Source organism: Pholis gunnellus (genome assembly GCF_910591455.1).
Source record: "Pholis gunnellus genome assembly, chromosome: 8".
Classification (NCBI taxonomy): domain Eukaryota; kingdom Metazoa; phylum Chordata; class Actinopteri; order Perciformes; family Pholidae; genus Pholis; species Pholis gunnellus.
This window is the reverse complement of record NC_136534.1, coordinates 4,438,759-4,460,961: the sequence shown is the minus strand read 5'-3', so window position 1 is coordinate 4,460,961 and position 22,203 is coordinate 4,438,759. Positions and strand designations below refer to the sequence as shown.

Here is a 22,203-nt window from a genome sequence, read left to right as displayed (position 1 = left end):
TTCTTTTTTTGGCTTATAGATAAGGCTTTTAGCTGATAGCGTGCTCCGAAACGAAAGTGAATGTAGCGTGCTTGCTTTGGTGCAAACTTGCCCTTTACGCTCACGCAAACTTGCCACGGACTGGCCGGCGGAACGTCTCACACTGCAATGCAAGTTATCAATGACACACCGCGCGACCGGTTGTGTTCTTCCACAAAACTAGGGCCTCTTAGTTTTCCCAGTGCACTTCCTCCCACCGCGACTCGTAAGCTCCTCCATCTGGCATGGACGCCGTCGAGCAAACAGATCACCGCTCACAGCGAGTGTACTGCCATTTGTTTGTGGTTCTGGATTCGCCAGTCTTTGAGGACACGCCAAATCTGATTCCGTTTGGAGTGCAGTGCCAGCCGTACCCGGCGCGACTTACAAGCTTCAATTCCTGGATGATCAAATATTTACAAGCAACCAAAATGCAAATGTCAGGATCTTTGTCCCGTGATAGTATTCCTGTAACCACAAAACAATTCTACATGGATGAGAGCTCAGCCAGCTGAGAAACAAAGACGAGCCAGAAAGAAACCAGTAGATTAGACAAAAGAGATCCTTTCTCTCTGTTTTATTCATTTTAGTTGCCGTCTTTATAGTCTACTTCCACTCCACGCTGTCAAATGTGCTACTTGAAATGATTTATCATCTTAAAGTCAATTTAAAATACTGTTTAAGTAGGTTTCTTAGAAACAAGACCACCAAAAACACATCAGTTTGTCAGGAGTGTTTTACAGCACCAGGAGTTAGTTTTATGGCACCAAACAGGAAGAGGGAGGGATCTCCACTTTCAAAACAAATTGCCCTTTCTTACAAAGACAGAGAGAAAAAAAAGATTCACGCTGTACATATTGAACCTTTTCAATGAAGCCACAGAGGAAGTTCTCCAGGTAACGGTAACATCAGAGTTATGAGAATTGTGACAACATGAATCTATTAATACTGATATACAGCATCAACAAAATAAAGCTTTAAGCGAGAGTCACGTGACTTGGTTGGTTGGTGGAGACGGCTTATCCTGCTTTTATAGTTAGAAACACTTAAATTACGATGTGGAAGCAGCAAAAAAATATGTCTTTAGCGACAGCAACAGTCCGGGAAGACACGGCTACGGCATGGAGCTAAAGATACATTGAAAATGTATGCAAATTTGCAGGAAATGTCTGTTGATTTATGAGTGTCTGAATGACAAACGTAGAACTACAGACTCAGTCGAAGGAAAGTTGTCTTTGCAGATGTGTGAAGTCGAGAAGAGGACAGAATGGCTAGAGGATGACCAGAAGATGACGGCGTCCCTGTACGCTAACCCCACAGCTAATACCGCTGAAGTCAACACTCCACCAAGAATTTGAAGATAAGAAAAAAAAAACGTTTCATCTTCGACTTGAGGGATTTCCAGAATGTAAAGACATTGGGAGTTCCTTCAGAAATACGGAAGTTTGTTGATGAATCCGTAAAGCCACCGGAGGTTGAGTGGACCAGCGAGGCTCTAAGACCAATCCATAAGTCCTATATTTAGTTGGGCATACTGTAATAATTCCAGTCTCCAACATATCAAAGTAAGCTACCATGAAAAAGGAAACAGGACGTGTTTATGTATTAAATATGTATTCAATAAATTGAGATGCAGTAAATGTTAGAATTTATCAGAAGACTCATTTTAGATCTTCTACTCCAGCCCTGCCCAACACATGATGATACTTCTTCAGGCTCGTAACCACAGACTGTCTATAAGAAGTGGACGTAGTCATCATGACGTTACCCATTGGTTTGTGGACTGATGTTTTGAAGCCTTGAGTTTGTCGATTACAGCCGTCACCATGTTGTTTTTTTTGCAGCCAATGACCAGTTACCATATAGAGATGCCTTACATGGCTCTGATAGCGGCAGCAACCTGTCAATCACAGTAAGCCCGCCTTAAAGCATCCCCTTCTTTATGGTCTGTTTGACTCTAAATGGACCATCATTTACTAAATGAACATCATGCTGTATTGAAGAAGACTTGAAACTAGAGATTGAGACCATAAACTCATGTTTACAATGTTTACTGAGGGAATAAATCAAGAGAGAAGTAGAGTCATTTTCTCATAGACTTCTATACAACCAGAGGAGTCGCCCCCTGGTGGACACTAGAGAGAATGCAGGTTTTAAGACACTGGAGAACCGGAGGTTGCCGCCTGCTCGTAACCCGGTAGAGTAGAGAGGACACAGTTCTACATACAGCTGCTGTCACAGTGCTGTAAACATCTCACATTATCTAGAAATATTGTATAAGTGTAGCTATAGCCCGCTGCGTCCCCACAGTGAACAAGGCTCGGCTGGCTTGGGTTAAACGGGGTCAGTGTGTTGGTGGTCTTACCTCCGAGGCACCTTGTCGAGAGCTGCTGTCTGAAGGCCACAGACACCCGTCCTACACATCGAGACAGAAACAAGAAAGAATGAGGCTTTGAAAAGTCCCCAGGTGGCTTTAAGATCTGTCTTTAAGGCTCAGCAAGTGCTTCCCACATATTCATGTTTCTAACAAATATGAGACATTATTAGTATTTGACAACGTGTTAGATTCCTTTCACAGATGGAGCTTTAGAAATCAACAGTCATTACTGCTTTCTTTGTTTTTTTTATGTGACACCATTAAGCTGGCTCTACAAACTTTCTTCTTTAAAAACATTTTTTAAGAGTAACAACTTGAGGAGGACACAAAAGATAAAACACAAATGCTGAGAAATGCCCGATGGCTTCAAACACAAAATCTCGGCCCCGTTTGGGAGCTGGGACAACAAAAGGCGGCAGACGGCTCCCGTCTTCAAAAAAAGAAAAGAAAAGGAGGATGAAAGAGACAGTGAAGACACGAGGCTATCAAATAATTGCTGTTTCCCTTCGTCTGCATTTGACTTCAGGATCTTTTCTAAAAGGGGGCACAGTCGACAATATTTAGTGAGGGGAAAGAGAAAAGGGAACATGAAAAGGGGGACGAACATGTACGAGTCCTGGTACCTGAGTGTCTGTCAAGGGGCCAAATTGCTTCAGGCCTTTGTTGCTTTCTGATGTTGCATTTGGGGATTTTTTTTGTTGCTATGTGTCTGCTTCTGTTTGCATAATCTTTATTTTCTTCGGAACACGGATTAGGACGAAAAAAAAAGGGATATAAATAATGTGTAAGGGGAGATAAATCTTTCATCCTGTTTGTCAGATACCGGTCTAGGAGGTGAATGTGTCAATGCACGGATCGTATTCGGGGGGGGGGCTGTCTAGACGGCACTGTAGTGAATTAAACATCAAGGCCCGACAGAGTCTGGCTCTGAAGAAAGCAATTCAGCGAGTTCACCTGAACAGACTGAAGCGGGAGCCGCTACCGCGGTGAAACTGGGACAGAGACAGCGACGGGGGGGATGAAGAGGATTCATTTAGCTCAGCTTTACTGGGAACAAACTGGTGCGCTGTGTTTGTCCTGCGTCGGGGAAAATAAAGAAGTGCACTGTCACAGTGAGAGCGGACGAGCGGGCAGTTGTTCACTCGCTGTCAGTGTTAGAGCGAAATGATACCGGCATTGGGGGGGGGGGGATACAACCCTAAACAAACAGTATAATATCTATACATTTTATTTAGAAGTCTGTCATTCCCTCCCCAATGCACAGAAGACATTACTGACCTGCTGCAGGGCATGGTCGTGCCTGCGGGCCTGGCTCTGCCGCGTTATGAAGGACCAGGTGGAGAGCTTGTAGTGGTTGAGCAGGCAGATGATCACCACCACCATCACGGTCATCACCACAATGATGATGACGATCTGAACAAACTCCAGTTCAGCTGCACAAACACACAAAAAGGGAGGGGGCGTTAGCTTCGGACATTTAGAATAAGAGATGTGGGCTCGTACATTTCAACAGAACATTGTGAAGCTGTTTGGAGCAGCTAACACACCTGCACTATTAGAGAGCCTAATTTACAGGATAACGATTAAACAAAAACAAGGACTTCAATTGTTGGGATTGTGGTAAAGGGCTGTATAAAAAACACTTTCTTTTCTGTCTTCATCTGAAAAAGAAAAATAATCGACAAATCCACAACTGGTCTGAGGGAGGGAGGTCCATGACTGGGTCAAAAAGAACAGCTACAGCTAAGAACAGCTAACCCTAAGAACAGCTAACCCTAAGAACAGCTAACCCTAAGAACAGCTAACCCTAAGAACAGCTAACCCTAAGAACAGCTAACCCTAAGAACAGCTAACCCTAAGAACAGCTAACCCTAAGAACAGCTAACCCTAACCCTCCATGACTGGGTCAAAAAGCTACTGAATGGACCCTTTTTGGTGAGGTCGTTTTCTCAACTGGGAGACGATATGTTTTCACTAATTTAACTAAGAAATTTAAAGAAACGATAGATAAGATATTTGTTACAGTGCGCGCACACACACACACACACACACACACACACACACACACACACACACACACACACACACACACACACACACACACACACACACACACACACACACACACACACAGAATATACATCATACGTACACTCATGAGTCTAATTCAAATGTTGAGAGTGAGACAGACACCTTCAAATAATAAAAAGGTGATGAAAGACAACAGTTTCAAATCGTAAAACCTGGTGTAATCAAACCAGAAATAAATACTTAGAGTCACAATATATCAGTCCACAATAAAACCATTTAATTTAATACTACTACTTGTTGCTATCTAATGGTGATGGAGGATGAAATAAATGCATTCATTGTTCAGAATCCTCTGTGCCTCCCTAAGCACAAATGTGTCATATAAAGACTGATGATAGTGATGTTCTGAGACTTTTCTTCTTTTTAAAGGAACCACAGATTCCACTGACTGGGCATTAGTGTGACTGGCTGTCAGAACGCGTGTCCACCAGCAGAGGGCGGCACAGGTCAAACTCCATGTTGCGTGAGCCCCGAGCCTAAAGAGCTCTACAGAGAAGAAGCTTCAAATCACAGAAAGAAAGATGAGTGTTGAGACTCTGGTGTCTGTCCCAGCGTACAGTGGTCTCTTTGTGGAGATGCTGAATAACTGCCGTGTTTCTGTCAGCAACACACACACACACACACACACACACACACACACACACACACACACACAGTCAGAGCTGATGATTTCCCAGATCAGGGCACCGCTGGGAGTCACGTCTGCCTCTCGTCTCTTGTTCATTGTTTCCTCCTTTTTGGTCTCTTTGAACCCTTCATACAGCTCCACTTGCCCCCTCCATCTCTCTTTCCATCTTTTCCTCAAACCCAAACCCTCCTCCCTCCCTCTTTCTGTCCCACAAGTCTCTTATGTACTCTCCCAACTCTTCCCGCCTTTATCAATCTTTCCTTTCTTGCATTCCTCCCTCGCCCACCATCATTCTCCCTCTGCGTTTCTTCTATTTCACCTCTCTCTCTCTCTCTCTCTCTCTCTGCAGTCTGAGACTCTTTTGTCATGGAGTCGTCGGGTTCGTTCTGAGCAGAAGTCTTGACCTTGTCTGGTCTTGGCACCCAGTCTGACCTCTGACTCACATCTTACTCACTGCTTGGACACTCATTTAATGTGTGTGTATTTATGTTTTCGAGCAAGCTCTGTGAGAACAGTGACACAATGTACACTCAGCTATTTGAGCTACGATGCTCCTCCATAAACAACAGGGACGGGATCAGGTACAGACAAGAAAATTATATGTTAAAAAAACCCCACCCAAAAAAAAAGGAATTTGAAACAAAAGATAACATGTATGTTTAACAAAAACAAAAAAAGGAAAGGTGCAAGAAACACACACCTACACCTATACACACACACCTATACACACACACCTACACCTACACCTACACCCACACACACACACACACACACACACACACACAAGCCCAGTCCAGTAAACCCAACCTATCCCAGTGTTCCCAGCCTCTGTAATCCTCCCCGGCTTATTCATCAGCATTACGGTGGGTTAGTGTCGAGCCCGAGCTGAAACGTAAACCCACCCAAACCTGCCTCTCCCCACACCACAGCCGCCACAGGGGAGGGGTGGGGTAAGACTGAGAGGAAGACGGCCAACTAGCACAAACCACATGGAAGGCGGGGGGAGGGCTGTGAAGAACGAAACTCAAGCCAGTAAAACCAACCGTCATTAACCACCAAAGAGCGGAGGAAGGAGATGCTCGGTGCCAAACAGCAACGGCTGACAAGCTCGACAACTTTTTCTTTTGCGAGATGATGAGACGATGAGTGAAGTGGTGTTGTGTTAAAGAACAGAGCAAATGACTGGAACCCGCCTGATTAATGAAGCAACAAAACAAAATGTGTCTCCCACAAGATAAAAGAAACAGAGTTTTTTATTTATATAAAGCTGTTCGTCACAATAGGAGTCGCCTAATGTGAAACATGCAGGACTGAGGAAACAAAGGGCTGAAAGTGAAGATGAAGAACCAAAAAAACGGCACCTCTGGCAATGTCATCAACCACACATAAGAGGAAGAAAAAGTGCACCGAGCTTGTGGAGCCAAATCCGCCTAGCATGTCTAAAAGGGAGGCGTTAAAGTAAAGTTGCATTCCAGGACCCAGAGCTCTGAATAACTAACATGACCCTTTACGCCTGGTTTCTTCAGGTCAGGTGACCCCTATATCACTGGTTCCAAATCTATATGTCTAGGGAACCATTGAAACCAAGCAATACCTTATCATGACCCCTTCTTAAGAGTCCTATCAAGGTAAAACTCAAGTATTTCATAAGAATCAGACCACAGGAGTTTTAAAATCTTGACCGATTTTGAAATCTGGTTGAGAAACTTCACCAATGTTCTTCTCTGTAATCTCAAACATGCACAGATTACAAGATTAAGAGAATAATGGCACGTCACACAAACACACTGAAGCGACGCTACGAGTCTGGAGGTGAGATTTTAATCCATCAACAGTGGTACGCCCTCAAGGGCTACAATGTTTACCGCTGCTCATAAAAACAGCCGGCTGCTCCGGCTTGTCTCTTTTATTTGCTAAGAAAGTACTGACATCAGGATTTAACCCCAAAATATCATATAAGATGTTTGAAATTATCGGGACAGCCCCCCATAAGGCTGTGAACGGTTTGGGAGTTTAAAGACCGGATGTGTAAACCATTCATGTAACCAGATAATCTTGGCTGAACATGGGTACCGACCACGGTGCTGGATCGGACTTCCCCTCCGATTTTCGGGAAGAGGTGTATCAGAGTTAAATCCTATCATGTGCCCACCATCAGAGTCAACAGTCCTGTTAGCGGCTCTGTAAGGCTCGACTTCGGGACAGTTGAACTTTAAGCTAAATTCTAACATCAGCACTTGAACATGCACACAGTGACAATGCTAACGTGCTAACGGTGTTTAGCAGGTACAATGTTCAGCATTTTCACCCTCTTAGTTTAACGGGTTAGCATGCTAACATTTGTTAATTTGCATAATGTGTCTATTTACTCTAAATGGACCATCATTTACTAAATGAACATCATGCTGTATTGAAGAAGACCTTTGCATTGGCTCCACTCGACAGAACCAGAGGTTGCCTCCTGGTTATAACTCAAAGTTGAACAAAGTGGAACTGATGATGGCGCTAAATGAAATGTCCAGGGATCAAAGTTATTACAATTATTGCTGAGGGGAATGGCAAATCTACACAATTTCACAGCAATCCACCCAACTGCTGTAGAGACAGGGGATGAATAAAGTCATGAGGATTATCCTCTGGGGAACATAAATGTCTGTACAAGTTTCCACAGCAATCGTTGAAATATTTCAGTCCGAACCAAAGACAGAGGGATAGACTTACATGACATCCAAAGAGCCATGCTGCTAGTGTGGCTAAAAAGCATGAAATTGGTTAAAGTCATAGAAAACCAACACCATTTTACTTATTTTCTATCTAACGTGGCTCTTTAGGCCGTCTTCCTGCGTAGGGGGCCACTGGCCTCTATGAAAAGAGAAAATGCGTTGGATAGATGTTACATTGCTGGACTGATTGTCTCATTCAGGAGCTTGAGCCGCTACCAGCCCAGGCCTGTTTGTGCTCACCGCACTCAGCCACAGGGAGGGGGACTGAGGGAGGATTTCATTCAGAGAACAGACATCTGGGAAAACCAAAGTAAACCAGGCCCTTCCGTAAGCCTATCGGATAAATATCAGCCTTCTGCTGTTGTAAAAAAAAAAAAAAATAGCCACACAAACCAGACTCAAAGTGGTCTTCTGAAGTACAGGTGGGGACGTTTTTTTTACCACTCAAGCTAAATAAAAATAAAAGCGACTGCTTCTAATGGAGGATCCTCAGAACATCGGGGAGGAAGGAAGCCAGAGGAGGAGGAGCTGAGAAGGGAGGAAGGATGTGTGGAAAGGAGAGAGGAGAGGCCTATCCTGCCTGAACTCTAGTATGCACAGAACACAATGTACAGCGCCGACACAGGCCAGAGATCGAGTGTGTGTGCTGGCGGTCTGCATTACCAGCACCGGTCTGATGTTGTTACAACAGTAATCCACTTGTCAAAACAATATCAGCCCGGCGTCTGCGGCGCCCTTATTCCGTCGGCAGGCTGAATTTCTTTTCTGCTGTGGTGAAGAGAGAGAGAGGCCGTTTAGACCGGACTGTAGTGCTATTCTTTCAAACATCTGTAGAGACATTGGTTACAACTAGGAAACAGCCACCTATTTACTGAAGGATCAAATATCCTCTCAGGTTGTCAGAGTTTGCAACAGCTGCAGCACTTGTTCAATAAAAAGGTTTAAATAGATTCATGCAGGCAGAGGATCAACTACCTGAGGTCAATTGTTGTATAGCCCAAGCTACTGAAAGCTATTTTATTGAGTTTCCTTTTAAGCGAAATGCTGCGAGGGAATTTGAGTTCCCTCTGGTAAACAGCTACGCAGTGTAAATGTCTATATGTCTTGGGCTTTTATTGTGAAAGGTGTGAACGGAAGGAGTGGGTCTGTTCTGCGCTGCCTTTGTCAAGTTTGAAAGAAGTAATAAAGTGTGTTGTCTTGGTTCAGACTCCGGTGCCTCTGTGTTGTTGTACACTATAGTGTACATTTTCAATACGTCCGTTACGCACGACGTGATTGGTTGATACCTTTATTCGCACTGCAGAAGCTCAGAAAAATCTAAATGATGACAATTTGTTGTCGTGTAGCATTTGCGTTCTGTGTTAAAGTACTCGTGCCTTTTTGTATAATAATAATACAAAAATAATAATTATTGTTTTTGTTGGGACTCAAGCTGGGTATAGCTTCCTACCCAAAATGTAACTTTTTTTGATACCTTACTTTGAGGAACATAAATATGTTTCTTTTGTCAGTAGTGAAAAATATTGAGTTATGACACCAGCCTTACCAGACCCAAACAGCCAAAAAGCAAACAGTAAAAGAGCGAGTAAACAGAATGGAGAGTGCACACACACACACAGACGGTGACCCAATGAACTGTGTGTGTGTGTGTGTGTGTGTGTGTGAGAGAGAGGCCAATGGAAGGTGACACAGTTCAGAGGACCCGCTAGTGAAAAGAAGCTGTCAGACACAGCAGCCCCTAACAGAGCACAACACAGTCTGAGGACACGTATGAGAAATGATCATTCTGTGGCATTAATTACTAATAACAGTAGCTTTCTAGTCATTCGGGTGGTTTTGGTTACATTTCTTCAGGTTTTGAGATATCTAACTCTGCTAACGTGAATGCGGGAGAGAAACTCACTTCAGTGACTAATAGGGCGCAGAGGCTTACCCTGTTTGGCCCTGAAATAAAATTAAGGCTAATGACTATCTATAGAGACTGCTTACACTCAGCCGGGGCCTCCGACATTGTTATCGCTCGATAAACTTAACGTCTGAGCTCGGATGACCTTGGACGCTTCCGTGAGAAAAAGAACCAGGGCCTGGCTGGTTTTAGTTTGCACAAAGGAGCAGCCACGAGAATGTGGATGTGTGCTGACAGCGGAGCCTGAGCGTGCAAGGGGGAACGGCTCGCTAGCTGCTTGCTAATTCAGAGCGGGAGAGCTACTCCCACCAGCAGAGGAAATGCCTTTTCTCTCTCTCTCTCTCTCTCTCTCTCAGACTAGAGGGAGAACGAGCTCCGGCTCTTATGAACCCTATCTTGCAGCCGAGCGGCACGAAGCAGCGGTTTGTGGAGCTGCTTAAACAGATGCCCCATCGGTGAAAACGCAGCCAAAACTGGGCTCAGCTCTGGGAGGTGAACAGGAGACGGACTGATTGGGGATTTGTTCCTCGTGAAAACTAAATGTCGACAATATATTTTTAGGGAATTTTATTTATGTTACTTAGCCAAGCTGAGCTCAACAAACCTTCCAAATGAATGCTCTGCAGTCATTTCCTGTTTCTTGCTGCCCTCAGTCATGAAAACAAAATGATAAATCACCATTCCCGCACCTGGCAATCAAAACTGCACTTTGCTGTGAAATGCAGCACGTCCTCCACAAACTGATAGAGGAAGTGCTGCAAAAGTGCTGCGTAATTATCCCAAAGTCCCGGGCACTCAATCCGTGGTTTTACTTCTTACCTATGCATCTGTAAACCGGTATGATAAATAGAAGTATAAAAAGAGAGAGAGACGGAGAGAGTAAAAACAATAAAGGAGGCTTTCTGCGTTCCGACTTGCTCGTCCTACTCCTGCTGCACACACACACACACACACACACACACACACACACACACACACACACACACACACACACACACACACACACACACACACACACACACACACACACACACACACACACACACACACACACACACACGGGTATGGCGCCGTGATCAACAAGGCACGGTAGCTGCCGAGGGCGCCGCTGCAGCGACCTGGCTGCCGCACACACAAAAAAAAAGGCACGCACCGCGGCGCAGCTAGATAGTGAGATGGTAGGAGACAAGGAAGAAGAGGAAGCACACTTAAAATAAAAGAATGGCGCACTTCAAGGGAAGCAGAGAATGTGTTTGGTAATGAAGGGATGGAAAGAGTTCGGAGAGATGGAGGGGAGAGAGAAAATGAGACGCACACTTTCTCACACACACACACACACACACACACACTACCTCCCCCGGGAGACGTGCACTGTAACGTCTAGACGGCCGGTATCAGCCTGGCAGCAACAGTCTCTCAACCACAGTGTGTGTGTGTGTGTGTGTGTGTGTGTGTGTGTGTGTGAGAGAGACACAGCATGTAGTAGATATCAGCCTAGTTACAGCCTCCCCTCCTCTACTACAGTCATTCAGTCTCTCCATGGAAATAAATGAACTAGTTTAGTGCTGCTTAACCCGCAAAGTGTGTGTTAGAGTGTGTAGGATACTCAGCCCATTAGACAGGTATCTCGGGGTCAGGAGAGACATGGAGATAGTGAGGAGGGAGATGGAGACAAGAGAGAAAGAAAGGTGCCAAACATGCTATGGAGGACTCATGGGCAACAAGAGAACAAACAATTACAGCTCTGTGTGTCTCTCTCTCTCTCTCCACATCCATCCATCCATCCTCTTCCTCCTCTCTCGCTCACACAGCACAGGGCTGAATGAGGCAGCCCGTATCTGCTTCACCAGCGAGACTAAATGGGACTCAAAAAGCAGGACTCTTACATGATGGCTACTTCTAGCTCTTGAATTGGGACGGGAGACATTCCGCCGCGCTTTCCTCGCATAGTTTTCATTTCAGAAGTTGAAAAAAACAGCTGCAAAAACTGCACACAAACATTTTTAATGGTAGAGTTTGGAAGGATAAATATGGTATACGACAAGGTATGTATTTTGTTTTGGTGATGCAGATGGTGTGAATGAATACTGTGCGTGCAGCTATGGCAAGTACACTATAGATCAAAGTTGAACCAGGAAGCCGGTCTGCAAAAATGTTACCGTCCGCATTCATTTTCGGTTCCCAAAAAATAAGTTGGACCGCCCTGGGAGCAGTCTGATCGTCTGACTGCTCACGTTTCTTGCCAGATTTGTCATCACATTTCCAGAATTCAGCAATGAGCTTACTCATTATTTTTACATAACTAACTCATCAGGATTTATGAAACCAGATATTTGAATCACCACAGGAAGAGAGGTCATGTGTGAAATTGCCAGATATTCCCCGATTCTTCCAAGAGAATGCAAAGGATTACATTTATTTACTCTGCGGCTCACGTTACAGCAGTTTCACAAACTACGGTGGCCTTCAGGTAACGTAAAAAACCTGAAAGGCCTTCTCTAGAGCCAGTGTTTGGTTTGTCCGCTCTGGGCTACTGTAGAAACATGGAGGTGAAACACGGCATACGTAAAGAGACCCAGGACCCGAAGTGGATATGAAGGGCTCGTTCTAAGCCAACGAAAACAAAACCATTCTTAATTTTTAGGTGATTATACAATAATGAAAACATAGTTATGAATATCAGATTCTATTTCAGCTAATAGATCCACATAAATTCTACACACTGGCCCAAAAAACTGACTCGAGCACACGCTGGGGTTAGGTCGTAGTCACGCTTTCTCTTCATCGTGCCTGACACTTCGTCCTGTCTACCACGTTTATTTCACCGTCTCACTCTGACTTGACATGCATCTGCAGTTATCTGCAACATTTTCCCTCATCGTAGATTCAAGTTGATTATTGTCGAGGTAGGCCGTAATGATGAGACCCTTGCTGAGTCCGTATCGTCTCCACCCACATGAATATAACATGAAGAAAAGAAACGGATAACGCCGCGCTCTGTGATAACACATCATAAATATTACAATATAGTCTGATATTATCAATATTCCAATGATGTAATATTCATGAACAGCGGTGAAGCAGGGAGAGGGGGGGTCGTTGAGATGGCGGACGAGTCAGCTGGTTCAACATGTCACACACACACACACACACACACACACACACACACACACACACTGTAGTCTGCCATCAGAGCTGGCCTGCAGTCTCTCAGGTGTGTGTGTGTGTGTGTGTGTGTGTGTGTGTACACATTATCAGAGCCAGACAGACAGGATAGCGTCTAGACACCCCTGACCCCGCCCCCAACCCCTACCCCCCCTCCTGCCCAGACTGAATACACTCTCTCTGAGTGATTGAACCAGACTGGAGGGTCAGTGATGTCAGGGTTAAAGTGAGTGTGTGCGTGTGTGTGTGTGTACATCATGTGTGGTGTTGACCGGGGTCAACCAGGGTCAGTGTAAATGAGTGTGTGGGGGGGGGGGGGGTTATGGTACATTCTGTATGAGCTCAGCCTGCTAAAGCATGTTGCTCAAAGCTCCAGCAGAGTTGCCTGTATGGCTGTGTGTGTGTGTGTGTGTGTGTTATTCTACTTAAGGTAAATGTGCCATCCTTAATAATAAGTTATCTGATCGTCTAGTTGCTTGCTGATGATCAACTATGCATTTTAAAGGACTTCGGTCAGTCTGTTCCACTGTTTGTACACACGCTGGCAGCAGATGAACGAGAGGCGATCAGTCTGAACATAAAACGACAACAACCTGAACCCAAAGCCCTGCGAGTAGCTCTAGAAGCAACGAGCGGAAGGCAATAAATGATGATGGAAACACCGTGATGACAGCGAAGGGCACTGCCGGGAGTAAATGGGGGTCGTGGGGACCAGACAGCGCTCTGCGACAGACCATAATAACCCGGAGCAGGTTACGAGGGGTGTGCGGTGATGGGCTTTAACCTGGCAGCAGAGCTTTGACAGTGACTGGAAAAACGACGGGGCTCGTCGCTAACGTACGCATCATCATCATGTGATGCGGACACATGGCAGTGGGCTGTTGTGACAGCATTAGTGGGAGGATGCCAGCCAATAGGATGCGCACATACAACCCAAGGGCGAATACGCACCAACACGCAGGCAGATGGATGCAGCTGATATTGATATCGAGTTCCACTCATCTACAGATCACGTTAACCCATAATAGGCAAAATAATCCTTTAGTTTGGTTGAATCGAACCCTGGGGGAGCTTTGTTTGGGAGGTGTGAACAGAGCAAATTGCACCTCGAGTGAGGCCAGACCGAGACCCAGTCTAAGAGGTGACCTCGGTCCTGCTGAAATCAAACAAGTTTGCTTTGTGGCGAGAACATGAACCGAGCTCGATCCGACCCAGCTGAAGGAAGCATGGCGCCCTTTTTTCCTGGATTAAACCAGCTCCCGCAGAAATAAGTAAGAAGTGGAAAGAAGTAGCACATAGCTGCCAGCTTGGCTCAGATAAAAAAAAAAAAAACAGAAGGATAAAGAGAATACGGCTCAGGTTGAAGAAACAAGAGATATTGGACACAGAGAGGAGACGGGATGCAAAGATTAGAGCGGGAGGAGGACGGACGAGGGAGGAGTCGGCGGGGGGAGGGACAGAGGTGAAGGCAGACAGATGTTAAAAGGCAGACACACAACAAAAGCGAGGCGTCTTGTGTCTCATCTCTGAGACGGAACAACAAAACAGCAGAGAGGCAGACAAAAAAAAGAAGAACAAAACAGAAGAGATGAGAGAGGAGGAGGAGGAGGAAGAAACGAGTGGGCTTTTCTCTGTCTCTCTATCTGTCTGTCTGCATGCTTCCTGGCACATTTAATAGAACCCCCCCCCCCCCCCCCCCCGCCTCCCACTCAACCACCACACACCTCACCCCCACATGAGAGGTGAATTTACAGTCCAACTCTAAAGTAGGTTTTTATTTGAAACGTCGGGAGGTGCAGCGGACGCCTCTCAGACAGAACGTATGCTGAGTATGTGCTGCAAAACTCTCTGTGGCTGTTTGCGATCAGCCAAACAAGAGACAGCAGGGGGGAGAGCGTGGGTGGGAACACAGGGAGCTCAGGGAGGCATGATGGGACACATCCAAACTGGAGCTGCTGGGCCTGTTGGGGTTACAAAGACATACTGGGCTCATTCTGGATAATGATGATGATAATAATGAGAACAATAGTTAGCTGCAGCTGACTGTTATTGAATGATTTTTGGTGGTCCCTGTGGACAAAAGCGGAGGTCATGTTCCCGAGTGCCAGAACTCAGAAAACCTCAAATTTCTATTACAGCAGGGGTCTGAGAGCCTGCTCCTTGCAGTCCTGGTTCTGGTTCTCCCGTGCCTCCCTTCCCTCCAGCGGGCCCATCAGTACGGCCTGGGTCTCCAGCAGCGTGGGGTCGGTATTCTTTGATCCTGACCGGAAAGGAGGAGACGGTTGAGAAGCTCTCCTCCTCCCGCCGGAGCTTCGACTGCAGGTCGAATACAACGGCAAAACCAGATCCGGGACCGTCCGCGGTGGACTGGTCTCTGCTGGAGGCCCCGCTGGAGTCTGAGCTGAAGGAGTTCCTGGAGAACCTGAATGATTCCGTCTAATTATGCGTGGGATTCGACCCGGTAGCACCGTTGACAAGTATTAAGAATAACTATATGGAAATAACCAATCTTTCCTCTGATGGTGTCATTTACTGATGGAGGTCACATAGAGGCGTCAGGATTAAACAGACTGTGTCATAACCAGATCAGAGTTCCTCACAGTTACTTTAAGATTTCCCTCAGTTGAAAAAGTCAAGTCCACACACATTTTCACTATTCTTTGACATTTTAAAGACTGAATACTCAATAAAAAAAGATGCAAAAATATGAATAGATAGTTAATTGCAGCCCCTTTTCACACCTCCCCAATTCTGATTTAAATCAGAAAAAAAACAAACTTCAAGTGGACTAAAACCTCTAAAAACACATAATGAGGAAACAGAGTGCTCCGTGTCTTCAAAAGACAAACGGCCTCCTCCTCTGCTGTGTAATTACACCCCGTCTGTTTGTGATAACTCAATTTAATCTGCTCAGCTTCTTTTATTTTTCTTTCTTTTTTTTTCAATCTCTTCCCGCAAATCATAACTGGTTTCCATTTTGGAAAAAAGATGGCTCCTCAACGGCAACATATGCTTGCGTGGCGTTTTATTCTGCTATGACTCACTGTCGAACACGCCGTCTCCCCGCCGAGAGACACCTCTCCCCCTCTCTCTCTATTCTAGCCTGCCTTTCTCCTCCTCCTCCTCCTCCTCCTCCTCCTCCTCTCTCGTTATGTCTGCCTCTTCTACTCTTTTCGTCACACTCCTTCACTCTGTGCTCACCCGTCTCCTCCTTAATCCATCTATCCTTTTTTCCTCTTCTTCCTCTCTTCTCTCTCTCCCACCTTCCCTCCCACTTTTTTCTCTTCTCCCACTTCCTCACATTTCTCACATGAAGGGGTGTAAACATGTCTTCCACACGTGCTCTCAAGGTGCCGAGCCAACAGAGCAACCCCCCCAAAATGCCTTGGAGGCAGGATTAGACAGGAAAGAGAGACAGAGACAGAAGAGAGAGGAAAGAAAGACAGTGAAAGTGAGACAGTGATAAAGGGAAGTGAGAGCAACGTCAGTGCAAGGGGGGAGCAAGTTACACATCCATATATATATATATATATATATATGGGAAAAAAATGCAAGATAAAGGGAAATACAGGAGAAAAAAAAGAGTCCTATCAAAAAACTTTTCCCCCTTGCTGGAACACTCGGCCGTGACCGCGGGCTGAACCTCGGTGCGGTGCTGAGCAACAGCTGCCGACAAAACAGAGGAAACTACAAAAAAGGAAAAGAAGCTGCAGAAGAAGAAAAGGGAGGGGACGATGACCAGGATGTTTTAAGCTTGCTCCGGGAAGAACGGAGGTATAAATAGACCTGGGGCGGCGGGGGAGGAGGAGGAGGGGAGTGGGGGGAGATTGAAGGGGTTCAAACAGAGGGGAGGGTCGTTAAATGTGGAGAGCAGCTCGTGTCTTACAAAAAACTGAAAAAAGAAAAATCAAGTCCTCTGGGCTACAGACCAACCCGGATGCTGCGGCGGTACAGTATCTCCATTCCTCCAACTAACTGCTTCCCCTTTCCCGCCATTAAAGCAGTACGGCCAACGATGTAAAGGCTTGGTTCATCCAAATCACCAAAAAACCCACATTCTCTTGCTGCCTTTTAGTGCAGGGGTCAGCAATTAGGTTGACCCACGGGCCGCCTTTTTCAGCATCGATCGATATCAACATAGTTTTACAAGCACAGTCAATGTTTTTTTATTGTTGCTTTTGTCGTGAGATATCAGGGGAGATATGACTTCTTCCATTAGGTGGTGAGCGCTAACAGAATCACGGTAATCACCTTCACCTCGGGCCCTTCTGAGTCGGTCCAGAGCCGGGCGACATGAGTCAGCGGCCCGCCCGGACCCCACCAGGTTGAGAAGTGCACAAAATATTTCCGCTTCATTATGAAGCTGTTAGAGGGGCCCGCATTTTAACGGGGTCAAAATCATGGCCATGGATTTTCTGAATGCCAGATCTGCCCGTCTATGGGGAGAAAAAAAGCAACGTATTGAACAATTTGAATCAAACTACTCTGATTCGGGTCCAGTATTGTCCAACCAGCAGTCCAAAAGCCAAAGATATTCAGTTGAAGAAACGGACGAAAGCATCAAATCCTCACATTTGAGGAGAAGTTTGTCGTGACTACAGTGACCACTCGATATGCAGATAAATGTTCTGCCCATTAACCAATTGATTCATCGCTTCAGCTCTAACTCACACACACAAATGTCTGCTCTGTGTTGCACTATGAGACTTGAAATGCAATGGATGAGTTATCCATGCTGAATAAACCGAGCCGTTTATGGATGAATGGAAATACGGTTATTGTCGGCTCTGAGAAATGTTCCATCAGCGCGCCGTGTCTAGACTGCTACACAATTCATTGACTACATACGCAGTGTATTGTTACAAGATCATGTATGTCACATATTGTCGCCTACAGAAGATTCTCGAGAAACGATTGCACAAACTATGAAAGTGAAAACTTCTGCTTTGGTTGGAAGGCTGAATATTTTTGGTATCATGTGCTCTGGTTTTTAAGATCTCCATCTCCAGAGTCGGGCCTCCTCTGTTATCAGTCGTATGGTCTATATAATGACAGAATGTAGTGAAACATAACCCATCACTATTCCCTAAAGATCACTTGTTCAAATTGCTTGACAGTCACTTTATTTTTACATGAGACAAAGAATAGCAACAAATCCTCACAACGCAGAAGCTGGAACTAGAGAATGACGGAGGCGTTCGCCACACATGATGTATTCAAGGAGCGTCACAATCTGACGGTTATGTCAGCTTTTACAGCTTCTGGCTACGATAAACGATTGGCGGATTTTGGGGTTCAGAGGGTTAAATCTCAATCCTAAACAGATCAAATCAAAATTGCCCGCATGACTCTGTTATGTGAAACAATATTTCTAGTGGGGCTATAAGGATACGGAGAAAATCAAATATCCCTATATGTTTGACCCTCGATATCCATGTTGCAACGACATTGTAGGGTTGATTGCTGGTGCTTTCGACATATTTACACAATTACATTTTTGATAAACAATCTGTAATGTGGATATAATGACTAAGTGGGTAAATAGAACAGCTAGAACAATCGGGTTCAGAAAATGACATCACTTGACTGTAATGCAGCCTTTAAAAACAGCCATAAAACAGAAAAATCCAAAATGTCAGACGACAACTAGTCTCATATCAAGATATAGATATAATATCGATTTATTGCCCAGCCCTAATTTATAGTACTTTCTTTGTACTTTGGGTGAACTGACCCTTTTCATATGTTGGGATTGGTTTTGTTGTCTTTTTCCTTCTTTTCTTAAATCTTGTGTGTTTTCATGTTTGGCTGCTGATGAGAGGATGGGTTGATACAGCTGAGCTTTGGGCAGATGACATCAAACGAAGCGCTTCTCCGATGCGTCTCATGATGTCTTTCTACTAAGTTCGCTATCTAGAGTCGACAGGGAGAGCAGTGGAACAACACCATCTCTTCTCCTCTTCCCCTCCTCACCCTACCCCCTCCCCATCCCCATCCACCCACGCCACCTTCTTTTCTCCATCTCCCTGTAGAAAGCACCACTCGGGGAGTTCAGCTCGCGGCGAATATCGCGGAATGAAAAGAAGCATCCGACTCGACGAGGGAGAACTGCTTTTGGGACGACGCGAAGGCCGAGCGTAACCGGAGGCATCTACGACTCAGCGACACACACTCTCTTTAGTGAACTCTCCGGTGCGTCCTGCTCCAATGGAGGTGGCTTAACCTTTAGCGCAAGAGTCAGGTCAAGATCGTGGCGAGTTTACATTTTTAGCCCGATTAATGGGACAGCTTTGAAAAAACGTTTCTAAGTGAGGTGTTTTGACAATATGATAAAAAGCTAAATTAGATAATCTTCGGCCGATTTACAGCTATTCAATGCTGCATAGAGCTGCAGTCTGACTGTGTGCGTGTGTGCTTCTGCAGACAAAAAACAGCTGAGAGGGCATGTCTGTCCCTGTTTATGGCGCGCGCGCGCGCGCGCACACACACACACACACACACACACACACACACACACACACACACACACACACACACACACACACACACACACACACACACACACACACACACACACACACACACACACACACACACACACACACACACACACCTCTTGAAATGGGACTCCCGACCGGTCCCGACCGCTTACTCACACTCACACACACATAAGGATGCAATTCATCATGGGAAGCCTGTTTCTTATGAGGAACCATAAACTCTTCCCATTAAGATTCCTGTCTCATGAAAATATAATTGCTGTAAATGAGCGGCCCAGGGTGCAGCATTACCGGCGGGGGACTAAGTGTTTATGGAAAGAATCCTTATTACAATCGCAGACACAGACATTTTTGGACCATTCACGACATCAGAGCCTGGGACAAGTTTGTGGGGGGAATTAGAATTCACAGGTAAAAGGCATCCCGGACCCTCACAGGAGGATCTCTTGGCGAGGGGGCCCTTTTTCGCTAGAAGGCCGCACCTGGCGCAGACCTCGGTGAAGGGTGATCCGCTCGGGCTAATCTGGCAGACAGATGGGGAAGGACCGGGGGTGAGCCAGGGAAGGGGGCCACGTGTTGCGATGGCGTCGGGACGGCACCCGGGCCCGGGCCGAGCCGGATGCCGCAACTGTGACCTATATTAATAATTCACATGCGGGATCTCCATGCAGCACGGAGGCCTGGTCGTCGTTAGCAACGCTAGCCGGGAGCCACGGCGGCTTGAAGCAGAAAGCCGGGAGTGATGATCAGGGACGGGAGACAGGCAGAGACTGATGCCATCCTCGTCCATCTAAAGCTAAAAATACCTCCTTCCTTCATGTGTGGTCAATGTGTGAACTTCAAAAAGTGGTGAGTTTCAACACAAATGGCCACTTAAGCTGTGAGTCAAATGCTTTCAGTTAGCCTACATGATACATTCGTCTCTTCAGCTTTCTCTCACCCTGTTCATCTATTTCCATGACAACCAGACCCTGAATGCAAACTATGTATTTCCACATCATTTAAAGTTTTATTAGGAGTGAGTTGTATATACAGCGTCAATAGAATAAAGGTTCAGTAACGGCGTGGCACTGCAGTTGTGAGTAAACCTTACTCACATAAGAGTAAATAGTGTGGATATTCAACATCTTTACAATTATGTGTGACGTAGAGACGCCGTATACAGCTCAGGTAGCGGCAGCGACCTGTCAATCACAGTAAGCCCGCCCTAAAGCGTCCCCTGCTTTATGGTCTGTTTGACTCTAAATGGACCATCATTTACTAAATGAACATCATGCTGTATTGAAGAAGACTTGAAACTAGAGATTGAGACCATAAACTCATGTTTACAATGTTTACTGAGGTAATAAATCAAGAGAGAAGTAGAGTCATTTTCTCATAGACTTCTATACAACCAGAGGAGTCGCCCCCTGGTGGACATTAGAGAGAATGCAAGTTGAAGACACTTCCACATTAACCTCACTCTGCAGAAGAGGTTGCCGCCTGGTATACAACTTAACAAAAATCAAGCTTGAAGATGCTCTTTCCTTGACAAAGAAATCGGCGTCCCATATTTCCGCAATGTTGAGCAGGCAGACAAGAACGCCAACTCATTTAGATGATGACGCTTGATAATTCAGTTAGCAAGACAATGCCACTCCAAAACACTTTACATAACAAGCATCAGATACATTTGGGACTTCCAATCTGAATCTGAGTCTAAATGAAGGCAGGGAAGGAGAAGAGGAGAGGAAAAGGAGATGACGGGGAGAGGAAAGGAGAGCTGCTGTGTTATGGTTGGGGGGTTGGGAGTCAAAGAGGCAGGCCAGACCAGACTAGACAGCCTCTATCTCCCTCTGACCCCCTGTCTGAGTCTATGAGCGTGTGTGTGTGTAGGGGTGTGTGGGTGTGTGTGTGTGCGTGTGTGTCCCCTCCCCACCCAGACAATACAGCAGGCCCTGTGCCTGATTGGGGTCAGCTGGTGGCTGCTGAGGGGAGAGGATGAGGGGGAGAAGTGTGGGGGGTGGTAGGTATCAGACACCGCTGTCTGACTTGCGGTGTCTGGATGGGAAGGGAGAGGGAGGAGGAGGAGATTGGCCGACCAGATCCTTCTCTGTCTGACGCCCACACGCGTCCTTTACCACTTGTCTCCGGGCTGGGAGGTTAAACTGGGTTAAAATGTAAAATAATAAAATAACGAGTTGTTCCATAGAGTGCTGCAGGAATAAGTCCTAAACTCCAGAAGTGACTCAGCATTTTTGGCACTTCCGGTTCCCTCACCAGGAAGTCAGGGTTTTTTTGATGGGTTTTTGGTTAGATGTCTGAAATGAAGTCTGTGGAGTTTAAGTGATTTTAACGTTTTGTTTTACGACGTACAAATATGGCAAATACTCGTCTCGTGAATTTTGAAGATTTTACGTCTCTTTAAAATATTTTTAAGAGGGCGGTTGCTAATGAGTGAAACTAGAACATGTCATCACCAGGCAGCAACCTCCGGTTCTGAAAAGTGAAGCCAATGCTGAAGTGTCTTAAAACCTGCATTCTCTCTAGTGTCCACCAGGGGGCGACTCCTCTAGTTGTATAGAAGTCTATGAGAAAATGACTCTACTTCTCTCTTGATTTATTCCCTCAGTAAACATTGTAAACATGAGTTTATGGTCTCAATCTCTAGTTTCAAGTCTTCTTCAATACAGCATGATGTTCATTTAGTAAACGATGGTCCATTTAGAGTCAAACAGACCATAAAGCAGAGTATGCTTTAGGGCGGGGCTACTGTGATTGACAGGTCGCTACCAGAGACGTCTCTATGTTGCTTC

At 45.6% G+C, this 22,203-nt stretch overlaps 1 protein-coding gene across 1 annotated transcript in view; it reads right to left on the bottom strand.

The window, feature by feature from the left end:
- The window catches only part of LOC306700253 (protein TMEPAI-like), a gene marked incomplete at its 3' end in the record, with an annotated part of 35,653 nt that overhangs the window by 2,047 nt on the left and 11,403 nt on the right, over window positions 1–22,203 (bottom strand). The window contains exons 2-3 of the mRNA XM_079165216.1: window positions 3,674–3,828; window positions 2,384–2,434 (exon numbers count right to left, since the gene is read on the bottom strand). Of these exons, the coding sequence (XP_079021342.1) occupies window positions 2,384–2,434; window positions 3,674–3,828 (206 nt within the window). The remainder of the gene's footprint in view (window positions 1–2,383; window positions 2,435–3,673; window positions 3,829–22,203) is intronic.